Consider the following 16,806-nt stretch of genomic DNA (forward strand, 5'->3'; position numbering starts at 1 on the left):
ATTTCCCATTCACCAACAGCTAACACTACTTCAGGGCAACACTTTGGCACCTCTCTCTCATGAATTCCCACAATCTGTGGATACTGGAATAGTGTAAGATATTTAACTACGTGAAAATGAAGGAGACTGACTGCAGGTGAGAGTGAGAATAGAGTGAACATGCTTTATCAAAAACTATTTAGAAACAAGTACACAAACCTATACAGTATACTCCAACTGTTAAGTGAAATGCACACTTTCAGAAAGCATTTTCTTGAAACAGATGTACTAACAGACAAACCCATCTGATATCAAACTCCAGCAGTCGGAAAGTTAAAAGCATGCCGTGTGCAGACATTCCTTTATTCGGGTACCGGGTTAATTATATTAGTCCTGCAGATTAGTAGTCTGTTTGTACCACAAGCTGTTTGTTTTTTGGTCTCACCAGATGTCTCTCCCACACTCACTTCAGTTAAACAACACAGGTGCTCTGGCAAGGCTGACGACGTCGATTACACAAAGATAATATCTCGGCAAGAAAGAAAGTGTTCCAAACACTGCAGTCTGCCAATTAGACAGGTATTTCTGCCGTGACCCATTGGCTGTGCTATCTCAAGTCTCTACTTGTTTAAGTATTTTGATGTAAATGTCTTGCATATGGCTGTGTTTTTTTCATTTTCTTTCTAGTCTCATACATTTAAATGTTAATTTTTTCAGTTGATCGAAGCGAGGTATAACAAGGTGTGTGTACAATTTGACTACCACTGATTTCAGTGCGTTAACTCAGTTCTCTAAAGTGCTGGTTCAAGCTACAATCCAGTGGATGGGAATGGACTGCAGCCACACACTGTTGCGAAAGACACAGTGCGTGTGGTTTGTGCGGTTCTGTGCTGAAATCCATCACAGATTTTCCCCTCAGCTGTCTTTTGCCTGCCATTATAAAACGCACACAGAGAAAGATGTTTTGGAAACAGAATTGAACCTGCTGAGTGGTCTGTGAAAAGGGGAACTTAACTCATTGGTTCCTGCCAGTGCGATGAATCAAAACAAAAACACAAGAAGGGCACTTAGCCGGTTATGTTTCAGGAGGAAACTTGCTGATCAAGTATAATTTTTCATCTACTGTTAAGAGTAAAAATAAACAAATCCAACACTTAGTGGGACATTTTTTTTTTTTAACTTTACATTCCAGTCCTCAATCCTGCCATCATGCCTAACCCCTTATGGATTTGCAAAGAAAACTTACTTCTTAAGTTTAGTTACTAATTATTCAATTTAGGATTATGTGAAACTAAGAGACACCGAGAATCGATAGCATTTTGAAGGGAAAGGCATAATCAGACATCTTGCTGCATCTTAAATTCACTTCACACTTCAGTGTAAAAGAATTGCAATCCCCAATTACAGTTCCTCGGGAGCCCGTAATGAACAGTTAACAAAAAGTCCCACAGAAATAAGTTATACTCTGTCTAACATGCAAGGTGGTAGCCAGGTTTTTATGGCCTCAGATTTATGACCCCTTGCTGGTCTACAGCCCCTGTGGTACTGAACCACTCAGACCTGGCAGATAGTTAAGGAAAATACTTAATCAGCATTTCATTCTATAACAAGAGCCACTGGCCTTTCAAAAAATAAACCGAAAAACTCACCTAAAATGACAGCATCCTGTTCTAAATGCAAACGAGGAGAGGAGAGCAACTTAAAAGCGCTGAATGTAACCTGAAGCCTTGCATTACTAAATTAATTAATATACATTCTTCCTCAGATTACTTTTATAGGTATCCAACTAAACACACAGAACTCCTGAATCGAAATTCTGGTATGACAAATTAAGCCCATCTAAGTTTGGGATCAATCTTTAGAATAAGGTGCCCCATTTCTACAATGGGGATCATCTTTTTATACACATTTCACTTTTGACTATTAGCTTTTAACTCCTTGCCATCTGACATTTCCCAGCCTGGATATCAAAAGGCATAGGATATCTGAAACGAGGCGCTCTGGAAATGTTTGAATACACCTGTGTGCTCCTTGGAGCCATGGCAACCGTCGAGCTGACCTTTGTTAACTTGTCAACACACGGTGCCATGGCAACTTCGAACAGGTAACGTCACGTCATGTTTACGGGCCTCGTTCAGGAGTCCGCTCTCGCCCCCGAAAGATCTCTCGAGCAAATCGACGACAGGATGGAGCGGCAGCCATTAAGATGGGCAAGAAGGTCGAGTTCAAGTGGCGAGCGCGAGCGCTTTTGTCAGTGCCAGGTGCATTATTCAGGCGGATTACTAATACCAGAGGTGGCTTCATTTGCAGCTCTTCAGCGCCGTAACCGAGCCATTACTAAAGCAGCAGAACAAAGAGGACTCACTCCATACCCTTTTATGTACCTATTTACTTCCACTTGTGGATTTATTACATTGCCTGTCCTCAAAAGCCACTGTGATTGAAAATGAATGTCAATTTAACAGTCCGCGTGCTCGCACAGGAAAGAAATAATAATAATAATGAGAAAAATAAATCCCTTACAGCCAGACCCCACAAGTCAGTTTAAATGAGCTTGTTGACTAAATATGTTCACTGACTTGCCATACACGTAGCGGCTAAACTACATTTTGAGGTACAGATAGCATTTTTCAAGTCTCTGTGACGAACAAAAATATGTATGAAAGTGTTTCATCACAAAATCATCAAACACACTTATTCAGATCTTTAAAACCTCAGAAAAATGACTTGATAGGACACTAGTGAGCAATGCTATAAGTACAGAGTACGTACAGACGCATTACTTTAAATGACTCTCAAAAATAAATAAAACACTAGACAATTACATATATTTATTTCAAATACCACTACTTTATAAACTCCCAAGCAATGTCTGAGATGCTGGTCCAATCTTTCTCTCTCGTGTTTTTGTTCGGCTATGTTGAATGAAGTCGGAAGGTGTTTTTCCAAAAGCTGTAGATTTCACACTTTTAAAACCGACTTCATTAAAGATGGGAAATGTCATGAATTTTCAGCTGCTCAACCTCCCGAACAGCGCACACGTTCAGTTCTGCTCGCGCCGTTTAATATTGCCACACATCAGCCCCGGCATACTGATGAACTGGTCAAGTGACAATTGGAAAATGGTGATTCATAGATAAGCTCCTATTTGAATGCCTGCTGATGTACATGAATACATGGGAAGAGAGAGATTCCTCAGGATTACCGCAAGAGAGAGAGAGAGAGAGAGAGGGTGGGGGGGGAATCCACAGAGGATATGTTGCCAAAATCCAAAAATGTGTTAAAGAACTGCTTCAGATATACTGCACGACCTTAAACAACAGCGAATATAAAAGACACCCACTCACCGAACTCCTGTATGATCTACCCAGGTGCAGAACACAATGCCTTTGTTCCAGAAAAGCTTTACTTAAACAGCATATGCAAATAAACAAGATCCTATTTTTTTTCAGTAGCTTTGAAGTGAATCAAGAAGACAGGTTTCAGCACCCCAAACATTCGAACCGAGAAGAGTTCACAAACACCGTCGTATCATAGTGGCGTCGGCTCACACTACCTTGTAAGAGAACTCCCCCATTTTTTCGGAAGAAAGGGCTCCCTGGCCAGAGGGGTGGGCTTGACATGCTGCAAAGAGACAGAACAAGATGGTCATTGAACCTGGAGAGCTCCAACACAGCAACATCTCCAACGCACACATGGAAGACAACACTTGGGTTAGGTCATTGCAAAGGCAGCCGGGATGCAGGACAACAGGCTGCTCCAGAAAACATATTAATTGCAGCACTCGGCATTAAAAAAAATTGGATTCACAGGGAAAAATCGAAAAACACCAGCATTCAGACTACAAATTCTTCTTTTTATTGTATGACCCATGGAATTATGTACAGCATAGTCTATCGCAAGTACATTGTTGACAGGCTTTTGAAACAATATGGAATACACATAAAATCCGCCATGATGATCTTGCACATAGGCATCTGTGGTATCGAAGCTGTGTTGACAAAAGCTTGTGTTTCTTGGGTCAACGGTGGCCTGCTTTAATTGACTAATGGACTTTTTCCCCTTGTTGTTTTTCATTCATGAAAAATGAACGTGAAAAGCACAGCTGCGATCCCACTAAATACACTTACAACCCAAGCTCCTATGGATGACAAAAAAAAAAAAAAAAAACAGATCTCTCTTCTAGATACGTCTTAAAAGGGTTAACATGACATCTAATGCCTTTATCACTTAGACAGAAACCGTGGTTCAAGTTGCATGTTTTCCATATCAAGCCGCTTAACTAAGAGCTCTGATTAAGGTATCTGTCTCGTTAAAGAAGACAAATGTGTTTTTGACCAGGCAGCTTCGGCTCTTTAATGGCAAAAGAAGTCTACAAATTTAATCAAGCATAGCCTGTGATCTTAATTTCTGCTTCCAGCCTCTATTCTCTGCGAAGACACTGCCATTAGATAACACTTCAAGACATTTGTTATGATGCTCTGTTCATAATCTTCTTAGTGTATATTAACTAATTGAGAATTAGAACAAACAGCTGAAATGCGCCGGGCTTTGAGAGTATTTGTCTACATGCGGTATCATTCGAGGCTCTTAAAAACAGTGTGCCGGGCTTATGAATGTATTTGATGAATTGCCACTAAGACAATTTTATTGAGGAAGCGTAAAAAAAAAATTAGCACACAACATAAAACCCAGAACAGAGTGGTTCTGTTTTGTCGTGCCATAAAAGCAGAGTGTGCAGTTAACCCTGAACTTTGATTTACCAAAAATTACAGAGGGCACGTGCTGACCCCCACAATCTATAACCGGCTCTCAGTTAAGTGTAGTAAAACGGTGGGTACAATGTTTTTTTTTCCCCAAGATACTTTAATGATAGCATTCTTCCAGAATATTATCCTCATATTTGCACTAAGTGATTAAAACATGTTTTAGTGGATTTTGCCAGCAGCTAAAAAGAGGGTAACAAATCCATTAGCATATTTGTTACCTAGCAACAACAATGTGCATCCCCTTATCACAGTAACTTTTTTTTTGTTTTTGGACAGGAAAGTATTTATGGCTTCAACAATATAAACCAATTAAATAATATACATTACATAAACTAAAAACATGCTTGCTTGGGATTACGAATTTGAACAGAGGGGATGTATTATCGTGTAATTTAAAGAGATTGACTGAGATAATGTACAGTGTAGACTTATATAATAGAAATAAAATGTTTACAAAGCCGTCGCGGAGACCAGGGCATTCCTCAGGAGACAATATTCCTGTTCTACCCCACCTTCTGTGCTCCTTATTTTAACTAATTCGACTGCGCAGTAGGTTTTCTGACAGTGAAAAATAATTAACACATCAAACAAACAAAGTGAATTCCCTGAAAGTTCCTTCTCCTGTCATCACCCTGTTCGCCTGTCATTAATAACAATGGCTTGTTTCTCTACTTCCCACTAATGACACACTGTTGATGTTGTTGCAGCTGGACCTGTTTTGCGATTATGGATTTGTTATAGTCGTCCTGGGTCATTGTGCTACTGCAAATGACTCCATATAGGCCTATTAGGGGGAAAGTACCTATATTTACATCTGAACAACAACTATGTTTTCATCCATTCAGTTTAAGTACACACACACAAAAAAAAAATATATATATATAATTTAACTTTTAACCACTCAATCCCCCAAACTATTCTTACCAACCTTGCGGAGCTTAAAATATGCATCACATGGTTTGGACATGCCAGCGTTAACTGTGCAAGAGACTGAGGTGCAGGAAAGCACACAGAGGATATTCTGTGTTCACACTGAAATAGAAAGTGTGCTATTGGCTGAAGTATGCCGAAGCAGGCCCCTGCTCTGGCTCCCTGCTCCCGGAGGTGTTGATTTTATCATTACACTACAGGGATTCTCAGCCGCCCATTGGTGGGAGAAACGTCCGTTTGTATTAGACACGCACATATGTTTTGCATCAGGTTACAGTGACGGTATGCGTTGCTATGGAGACCACATGCTTGTGATAGACTACCCAAGTCCTTTTTTAACCAACTGTAAGGACAGAAAAACACAAACACACCCACCCTGCCACCTCACTTAAACCACGGTCTATTCCGATTAAATATTAATACTCTACTGTGAACCCACTCCACTATTAGCCTCAATCCCATCACAGAGAAAAACACATAATATTCAGGACAAACATGCATTAAAGAGTCACTGAAATGGTGGCAGACAGAAGTAATTGTTTTCTTTTCTTGAAACACAGCTGCTTCTTGTGCAACAATCTGATCATCTTATTAAAATGGATTGATTAAACACATATTACATGAAAAGGTTGCATGACAGCGACTAATGTATTTCTTAGACAGGCCTACCATCTACAGCGACCCAGACTTGCAGACTATTTTAGAAAACGCTAACATTTGTGTAAACCACAGGGACACCTTTACTAAAGGCATTCTTCTGAGCGTTTTATTTGAAACACGTGCCACTGGCAGAAAGCGTCTCCATACGAGCCTGTGATTTTATACTTAGCTCGGTGTCCTGTGGGTTTTGTAATACTAACACTCCACTTCTCAAACCGGATTGTCTCACCAACTTGAGTGTAACTGTTGAATTAATTTCCCAACAAAAGCTAGGCTCTTTTTTGATTCTATAATCTCATTTCAAATCCTCTTGCCCACTCCCTTCTCTTTTTACCCTTGAAATTACAATCCTCTTTCAGTAATCTGAAGACTAATTGGTGCCAGCACTGAGTCTCTAGTGCCATTTTTTCACATTTACTTTGTTCTGGCAAAGTGCAGGGCTGCCTTCCAGTGAACCAGACGGCGCACAATGAGTCTATTCTTAAGTACGGCAGACACGGCTAACAATTAGTGGAGAGAAATTAAGGTCTAAATCTCACAGCTGGAAAAGGGAAATTCCAACAATTTAAAGCTTACCTACTTAACACTGACCAAAGGCAGGGTTATAGACACTGACCCAAAGCTTGTTAGAAAAGTTGATGAATAAATATGGCGCTCTCTTCAGTGCCACCTCCAGAATCAATTTCTTAAACCGTTAGTATCAAAATCAGTAGGTTCGAAAAAGCCGTGTTGGATTATTTCAAACAGATGACGTAAACAGGGGCGACACGGGGAAAATTTTAGTACAGCAGATGGATACATATTTATCTATCATTAGGATGAGATCAAGAACATCTACACTACGGGAATGCCTCACATTACTGATGAAGAACCGGAGTCAGGATGCTGATGCCAGCATTTCTGAAGGCATCGAGTGCTAAGGTCCAGGACATGTGGGGCGGCTGCCCAGAGAACGGAAGAGCTGTCTACTGGGGCACGATCTGCCGTGGAGCCGTGCCACAGTTGGATCAGTAATCACTAGCGCACATGATAGAGCCATCTGCTGTTATGAATCAATTGCCCAAACTGTTTCCAACATCAGCCTCAAGTCTCCAACAGCCTGGCCTATCAACTGTAGCTTGTGACAGTGTCGAAAACACACAGGGAGATTTGCCCCAGAAGGCAGAAAAATCAACAGAAGCGAAGGCTAACTAACCAAATACATCAATCGCCTCTGCAAGCAATCACAGCACATGATACGCTATAGCAGATAAAATCTCCCACTTAAACTAACAAGTCTAGAGTATCTTGTCACATGACTAAATTGTCTTCTGGTTTACGACTACATGTTTTTTTTTTTACCTTTGCTAGTGTATAACTGCAGTATTGTATCTGTTCAGAAGGAGACTTTATACTTGTGCACTAGCATCCTGGCCAGTGCCCCAGCCACTGCGGACAAATTTGTCATCAGGGCTGAGTACCGCATGGTCCTAACCGTGACTAGAAAAGAAAAAAGTTTCCAAGGAGAAAATGTTGACTTGACAAAAAGAAAACACAAACAAAGAAGCCAGGCTGTACATTCACATCACAGCATACCAGACAAAAAGGGAAACTAACAGAAAAATTAGTTTTTATTTCTCGTCCTGCATCCAATGGAGAGGTTTGTAATACCAGCGTGGTGGGACGTCTTGATTCATGGCAGCAGTTCAACAGTCATCCGTCACACACACAATGAGCTACTGAGAATCGCCTCCAAATAATACACTCCCTACACAAAGTGAGCAGCAGATCCACGACTTACTGAACTCTAACAAATGAGTTACACTTTTGTTCTTCTTCCTTTGTGCCGTGACATCTGAAAGACACTTCGTGTGGGGATTGTAAACACTAGATATGTCGAGGATTTCACATCTAGCACAGCATTTGTGGTTTGTTGGACGATACTTGACTGCACTTTCTGTATTACTTCTCAACCACTCTCTTACTGTGCACTATTACAGCATGACCCTCATCCGCAGCGTTTTGAGAGGTCGTTCACCATGAACAGGCACTTTATGAAATAATATCTAAACGACACACGGACCATCCCTGAAGACTTCGAAAAGGAGATGATTTACACATGAAAAATCTGTAACTGTGTTCACGGCACTGTCCTCTATACAGAAGCAGCTTTTACAAACACAGATTTTTAACAATCCATGCGGCTTCCACACTCATCCATACAGATGAGGAGGAGATGAACCGGAGGTGCTCTTTCTACACACCTTACTCAAACTGAGAAAGTCACATTTTAGCTGAAGATTCGGCATATTCAATGCTTGTGTACTGTAGCTTCTTATTAGTACAGACACATGAGCAATTTACAATGCATTACTGGGAAATATCCAGGTTTTGAAAGCCATTGAGTAATATTTTCCATTGCTCTTTTTTGTTAGAGTGAGGTAAACTATCTAGAAGTCCTCCTGCTGCCAAATAAACACTAGGGGAATAGCATAAAATATGCAAAAATGAAACAAAACAAAATTAAATGAATACATAAAAACAACCATTAAAGGGGCCTTTAATACAGCTACATAAACTGAATCAAGTACAGTCAAAATAAACTTCTAATTCCTTCTTTCTGAAGGGTAAAGTAACAATATCTGCTCAAGGTGTTGGGAGCTACACAGCCACTACTTAAAATGCAGATTTTGGAGCGATTAAAATCCTTTATAAACAAGCACAGGAAAGAAAAAAAAGCTCACGTCTTCAAATATGTGAAACGTGCTATTGTTTAATCCAGTCTCTATTATATGTGGTGTCTTTTTTTTTTTTTAAACCAAATTATGACATTAAAGTAAGATTCTTTTCAATCTACAAAAAAATACCTAATTTAAGAATCTGCCAAAGCACATAAATTATGCAGCTGTGACTGGCTCGCACACTGGCTGTATAAAACAAACCCATTAAGGATGTTAGATATGGAAACATCATCATTTTAAATTCCTATTTCCATTACAATTGCTGTCTAACCTCCTGAATGATCCTATAATTTTCTATTACTGCGGATAGTGTAGCGAGCAGCGTGCGCAGAGGGAAAGTGACAGGGGAACAGCGGCATCTCCACCGGACAGAAGCGGAAGGCGTGCGTCTTCTCCGCAAAGAGGATTCGCAGCACGGTTCTCCGGACATTATAATTTTTTAATTTATTTTTTTAAGTACAGGAGGCACACGTCAGGCGAGCCAGAGATTCTAAACTAACTTCTGCTCTCTCAGTTCAAGGAGCTCCATTTAAAATTAATCTCCTAAAGCTACCGGACCTCAAGTTGTCATCTCGAATAATTCACGCATCCGTGGATTTTTATGAAGATGGACAAAAGCAGGTACAAATACCCTAAAATAGGCTCCAAGCCATCTGCTGTTGCCATGGAGAGTTGTGTGTTGCCAGGGCAATAGCGTATTTCTCCGCGCTAATGGCCTGTCCTTTTGCCAGGCAACAAATAGCCTTGTGATGCAACTGCACCTGTCTCAGCTATGTGTTACCATGGAGGCGTTCCTGTTGCTATGGCTGCCATCACGCTAATCGCCTAGCAAGGGCAGACGTGCAGCAGTCGGCTCCTAAGCCCAGCTGTTCTCCCTGATCTCCCACGGAAGACGCACTGTGGGCATGTAGAGGAATGTGCCTAAACCTGCCAGTTACACAACATCTTCCCTAATGATCCCCGGGCTTTTCTTCCCTTCAATGGAGCCTTCACGATTGTATATGGGCTTAAATTCATTTGCTGACATCAGTACAGAAATATTAAAATGCATTAATTATGCCGGCGTTCGGGATTGCTCGTGGCTTAAATGATTTTCTCCAAGCGAGCCGTGGTTTAGAAAGGAAATCCAGTCAATAAGCATAACCATGACAATCCAACAAATAATCAACTAACAATGCCGGATGAAGCGCCGTAATGCGGCTCCATTTATAAGACCTGACAGCGCTAAAAAAAGGTATGCGTTCCCCAAATCCACGGAAGCCCGATAAATGCTTTATTATGCTCTGACATGCAGTGCGGTACCATCTGGCCTGTTTGTGAGTGTGGATGGGGGACCGGGGTTGTGGTGATAACAGAAATGCTTTTAGTACCTGGTTTTCGGGCGGGAGGACGGAAGACTCGCCAAACATCATGTTAAATTGAGTCGCTTCTAGATGTTCTTAAAAGCAGAAACTAGACCGATCAGCATTTTTCCACACATTGATCGCATTTCATCTGTGTTTACGCAAAAATCTTTCTTTTGACACGTGCTTAAGACTTATTTCAATTATTCACAAAAGGTCTGTTCCGCAGTCTGCGAGGTTAGGTGTAAATTAATGTATTCCCTCTTGGAAAAATAAATCGTTCATTTCACTAATTTAACACAGTGTCACTTGCTACTCTTAAATTGAGTGTAATTTATACAAGTGACAAGAAATAGCCTCTCTGATTTCTCCATCACTCTTTGGACACTTTTTCACTTGGTAAGGTCTATACCAGACACGTATTCATGACTGAATAATGGCTCTTAGATGACTGAAGGCTCGTTTAAGGGCCCGTCATACCAGATTGTGCTTAATCACTCTTCTAAATAAATGTAAAAGTAATGAATAATGTGAAATTATTATTAAAAACACATTTCACTCAATATTTTGGGATGGTTAACGACAACACAAAGTGGATTTGTGAAAGAATAAGTGTCTGTAGTAATGAATGCTTTACATTTCTTGAAACTAATGGGCATTTGACTGTTTTTCTCAGGCTTTCGTACATCTCTATCAGTTCTGTATCAATTTAAATAAAATGCACAAATTAAAGGATTAAAACACTTAAAAAAGAAAAAGAAATAATGTGTTGCCTTCAACACAATATTGTGCAATTGTGTTTCCTGCAGTGTAATCCCAGCTGCTGTTTGCTGTGACCTGATTAGGGGTCAACGAGTTTTATTGCAAGTAAGATTTAGAAACTGTGTTGGACAATCAGTGCTGTGCTTACTGTGCCATAGTAGTTTTGGGACTACAGAATATAAATAAACAACACAAAGTGTGGAGTGGCTCCCAAAGTAACACCAACTCCCAGCCCCCCTCCATTTTGCACAATGTCTTATCAGGTGGGCACCGCAGCAGCATCAGCGGCTGTTAAATTGAATTTCCCTGGCTTTTACAACATCTACACTCTCTCAACTCACAAAAACTAGCCTCCCGCTCGTTACAGTCCCTTTTGTCGAGAAGATATGCCAGTTTAGGTTTTACAGTAAAGCAATTATGCCGTCTTTTCCAGTCCACTGACTCTGCACATGGACCTGTTAGCATGATCTGAATTAAATGAACCAGGGTTTTGAGACACAGTACCGTGAACTGTGCTTCCTCCTGACAAGTCCATTGGGAAGGGGAGCTGGCACTCTTCTGTGCTTTCCGTCTTTGCAAACTTTTAAGATTTCAAGGAGAGAGGAAGTGAGGAATCAATATTTTCTCCATATCTCTTGCTTACCTTTGATATGCCTGAGGAGATGTAGGAGGCGTATTAAACACTTGGGAGTAAGGATGATAAGGTGTCTTTTTCAACGCTTGAATTAGATTCTGTCTGTATTCTGGATCTATGCACCACAAGGAACCTTTCCCGATACTCTGTGGAGAGAAAAAACAAAAAAGGACTGTTATAAAACAGGCATGCGATTGTCTGAAAACTTCATTGCGTTTCTGAATCTAAAACACAGAACTGTCAAGCTTAAAACAATCTCCTCACCACATAAGATGAATTAGCTTCTTGTATGAAGCCATTTTAAAACTTACCTCCCACTGTCCTACAGACATTCAGCAACTCCAGTTAGAAATATCTACCTGTCAAAATACCGTGCACAACCTGTGGTTTACTGCATCTGGGAAGTGTGGTTATGATACTCAGCACGTCTATTCAGAGTCCCTGCTAATATAGCTTTGAAAACACAAACAAAGATGGCCATTAATGAAGTACGAGAACTAATAGCGATAGAGATCAAGTGTCTCCCTTTATATTGCCTCCATGGAGGGTACCAACATCTTAAATCAAGAGGACTGCTGCCTAAAGAACAGGATTAGTGAAAACTATAAAAAGAAACATTCTAGATGTAAGTGAATAGTTAATCAATATATATAAATTCGGACTATATTCACAAATTATTCTGCTTAGAAATAGTGGGGTAAGAAAAACCCTTTACCTAAATCCGATTAGTGGATAATGGATTTGTACCCCCATTCGATCGGCATCTCGGCCAAAAATACCCCAAACGGGGCAACAAAATGCTTTGCGTCTATACAAGTGCCTCCTAGTTTAATTCAAGCCTTTTGCAAAATGCACATGAATCTTCCATGAGTCGCAGGAGGTATTAAGCCAGTCTTTTCCAGTTGAGCTGCTATAAAGCATCAAGACATTTAAAACTCCACTGGCTAAAGAGAAAGCTTGAGTGAAATTTAGGCAATTTCTGAGGCTTGGGAGGGATTTCAAAGCTTTTTTTTTTCTCTTGGTATGCATCCATATGTACTATTTTTATCTTCGAAACAGCACCACTTGGTTGGGTTGACCTGAAACAATTTGTTGAAGCAATCCTGGTCGGACAATAGCCCCTATGGCAAAACGTGAAGCCCTGCACATGCAAAATATTTTCCTTTCAGTGGCAAAGGAAACAAAATAAAATGAACCACATGTGACAAAGCTGCACGATGTTTTCAGGAACTGGCGCTTTCATAAGGATAATTTGGGGACTTTCCATAGAGACCGTTTAAGACTCTTAAATCATAATAAAATGTTCCATTATTCCTGGAAGAAGCCTAGATCTTTTCAGAGACTTAAATTAAGTTGAGGAAAGTGAAAGAAATGGACTAAAGGAAGGAAAAAACACACAAACAACAAACACAAACACAAACACAAGAATAAATATACACACAATTGTTCTACTGAAAAGCTATTTCTTACATCCAGTGGGAGAAGCTGCTAATTTAAGATACTCGTGAGAAACAAATCTCAAATAAGTGAACGTGGAAGTCTATAGGGACACAGTGCAGGACATTAGTCGCCAGCTGTGTGTCGTTTACTAATAGTTACCAGCATATTGTTCTACCTCCAGGTCTGCTTTTCCCTACTGCCCTGTGGCTAGCTGGGGGGGGGGGGCTAGCTCTGTCTGCTACACAGTGGCTCCACCTGGGACCCTTAAAGTCCAGAGAATGGGAACTCCACAGTGTCTGTCCGTCCTACGCTGCCTGATGGGGAAAAAAAACACACACACAAAAACATGGCTTGTCAGGATCTCTATTAATTTGCCTACTTCTCAGGTGGTGACATAATCCAACACAGCACAGGATCGCAGGTTGTTACTTTGTGTTGAATAATTCCGAAATGCAGGTTCTGACATAATGGCGGTCCTGTATCCCAAAACTCTTGAAACCCACCTATCACTTAACTAGGACTGTAAACTCTGGGATGTCAGGCACTTTAACTTGAAATTAGTCAAACTAATGAGCCAAGAGTTTTTGTTGGACTTGGCCCGTAAGCCCTTCTTAAGATCACAAGTAGAGTGGGTTGCAGAAAATCGCGTTTTGGGAACGTGCCCATCCTGTGCTGCTGTGTGTTGGTGGGGAGGGGACAGGACTGTAAACATCCTTGCTCTTTAGTTTTGTTTATTTTCGGGGGGGCTGGAATAGAAAGCAATGTTTTCTGAAAGCCTGAGAGTCTAGAGGTTTATTACACTCCCGTACACAACACAGAGTGACTGGAGTAGACTGGGCCCCTACAAAACAGTGAGTGTGTTCAGAAATTCCCTGTGTCCAGCTGAAATTGTAATTGCTGGTCAATGAGGGTTCCTATACTTAATCATAACATACTTAGGCCAGACAGACATTCTACTACTTCTATACAATTCCACGTGGGACACAGGAGCAGGCACAAAGCCTCAGACTTGTTTACAGCTCCCTTCATTCTGATCTACACTAAAATTCAACCACACAAAATCAACTTGTGTTATTATAATCTTTTTCAATCTTTCATCAGATGTCCAGAGAGTATTTACACGTAGCACCCAGGAGATGTTTAGGTGCAAATTAAATTAATTAGGGACTTCTCAGTTGTCCACAGAGGCCAAGTGTTGCTTGGAAAATTATACACCTGGGCCTTTGCCATGAGATGGGTTTGAAGGAGACCTTAACTGTCCTGTTTTGTCTCTCTTATATACAGTAAACCTATATATATATATGGCAGCATTTAAAGGACCTCGAGACACATTGGTTGATCCGAACTCCAAGTTAATTATTTGCACAGGGATCAACCTGTGAGATAAGATATTCCATATTCCATTCCACTGACACGTGGCCCATTCGGCTGCTGACCACACCAAAAACAGACCTCAAAATGTTTAATGTTCCTATAAACTTTTCTCAGGTAATTCTCCAAAAATCAAAAGAAACCCTCACTGAGGAACACAAACATTTCAGCATAATTAATAAAAAATCTGAGACAAGTTATTCATCGTGCAGTTTGAATTAATACCTTTCGTTTTTAAATAATTTAATCCTGTTTTCAAAGGGAATATGTATGTGTGTAAATTGCTATAATAAAGCTTCTTCATGGTGTAAATTAAATTACATAGAAACTTGCTAAAAGCAACTTTTTAAACCAAATACTAAGAGTCAGCATTTTCTTGAAAATCAAACACAGCAAGACAGTGTTTTAATTAAAACATCCCCAAAAATAAAAGTACTCCAATGTAAAACTGTTTAGACCTCTTACATTCTTCATTATGTCATCTTTATCAAAATGCATTTTCTCTCACCATATGCTGTGTTTACATTTCTGAACCTAACCTATCATGTGTGGTCCTTAATGAGCTTCTTAAAATCCTGCATCCCTAAAACACCTACAAACAAACTTTACCCACACAGATTGTAGTTTGTATCTTATTTTTGCAATAAATTAACAAATTGTTTGGTCTAGTAGACAGCATCCAATCTGAACCAATTAAACGACCTTCAGATAATTTCTTGGGCTGTGACTCCACTTTGCTCTGCCCACATGGGAGCGCAGTGGGTTAAAAATCCTGATGTGCTTTTGCACTTGGGAGTTAAAACCTTTATTGAACGTTTAACTTTGCGAATGTATTTTTATAGCGGTGCAATGCTGCTCACGTATAAATGCATTCCAGACTAATCTGGGAGTTCAGGAATGCCGACTGTCCACATCAATATTCGCTATGATCAGTCTGTGTAAATAAATGCTAAAATCCACACTGTTAATTTGTAAAATGGTACCTACGCCAACATTCAATATTTACTTGCCTGTTCAAGCCCTTCAACATGTAGCCTAAGCACTTTGATTTCTACCATCAGAAAACAAACAGGATAACTATATCTCCCAACTCCTTTAGTGTCCACAAATCATACAATCTTTCACATTCATCCTGATTTTATTTAAAGATGTTGCATCTGTTTCAAATTCACATTCATTTATGTGAAGATCAACTACACTTTATTTTAATATTAAAAAACATCCTATATGTCAGCCTATTTATTTTAATATTAAAAAACAAACAAACAGGAGCGTCTACAATCACTTGGTTATTAATAATAGGATGTTTCAATGCAATGTATCTCTCTTCTATACAGATATTCTGCTCTCGCAATTTTAACTGGGAAAAACATGGTACGTTGTTTAAGGCAATTTAGGTAGATTTCATAACTTGAAGGTTTTTTTCACTGAGCAAAAAATTCATTTATATTTAGATCATATTATATTCGCCTACCTAATTAAATTGTCAATTTTCCAGCAGAGTATTTTAACACCAAAACAGAGTCTGTTGAAGTACAAAAAAAAAAATGAATTCACGTCATGAAATTAAAATCTTAAATGCTATAATTTAGATTGTCAAGCATCATGACAGCTTCGCTTTGTGATTTATGAAAGCAGATGATTTGTATTATGATTGTTATTATTAGTGTATACTTAGATTCAGGTTGTGAAAATAAAGTTAACACCGTGATGAAAGAGGACATAAAAAATACTTTTGGTTGTATTGTGTATGTCACTTTTTCCACCACTGTGAGAAACAAAAAAGTTTTAGGATCAAACAAAGACATTGTCAGACCAGCTCTAATTAATTTTTAAAACAACAGACCATGGAAAGCTTTCTAATACGATACCCGCTTGATCACAGCTTTCATTTTTGGCTCTCCGAGGAGGTAAAAGAATGACTAAAACTGGGAAATGCAGTTAAAACTAAAAATAAAGATTTTAGTCACTTGCAATATCACTTTGATGAAAGGGAATATGGTCATAATTTTTAATTTTCTTAATAAGGAGAATGAGAATGTAAAGGGAATGAAAGCCTTTAAGGGCTGCTGGGAAGATTCTGTTGTCTAACGTTTTTTCTTGTGACAATACACTTCAACAGAAAGTGATGAACTGAGGAGGGCATCCAAAATTCCCCCGAGTGTATAATATTACTAACTGCTACGGTATCATATTAT

At 39.6% G+C, this 16,806-nt stretch overlaps 1 protein-coding gene across 9 annotated transcripts in view; it reads right to left on the minus strand.

Annotated features, from left to right (window-relative positions):
* Window positions 1–16,806, minus strand: part of foxn3 (forkhead box N3) — a 75,654-nt gene that overhangs the window by 21,879 nt on the left and 36,969 nt on the right. For all 9 annotated transcript variants that reach the window (XM_066694821.1, XM_066694822.1, XM_066694814.1 and 6 more), the window contains 2 exons: window positions 11,807–11,943; window positions 3,536–3,603 (listed from right to left, as the gene is read on the minus strand). In XM_066694821.1, coding sequence (XP_066550918.1) covers window positions 3,536–3,603; window positions 11,807–11,943 — 205 coding nt within the window. The remainder of the gene's footprint in view (window positions 1–3,535; window positions 3,604–11,806; window positions 11,944–16,806) is intronic.

The sequence above is a fragment of the Amia ocellicauda genome, chromosome 21 (genome assembly GCF_036373705.1).
Source record: "Amia ocellicauda isolate fAmiCal2 chromosome 21, fAmiCal2.hap1, whole genome shotgun sequence".
Lineage (NCBI taxonomy): Eukaryota > Metazoa > Chordata > Actinopteri > Amiiformes > Amiidae > Amia > Amia ocellicauda.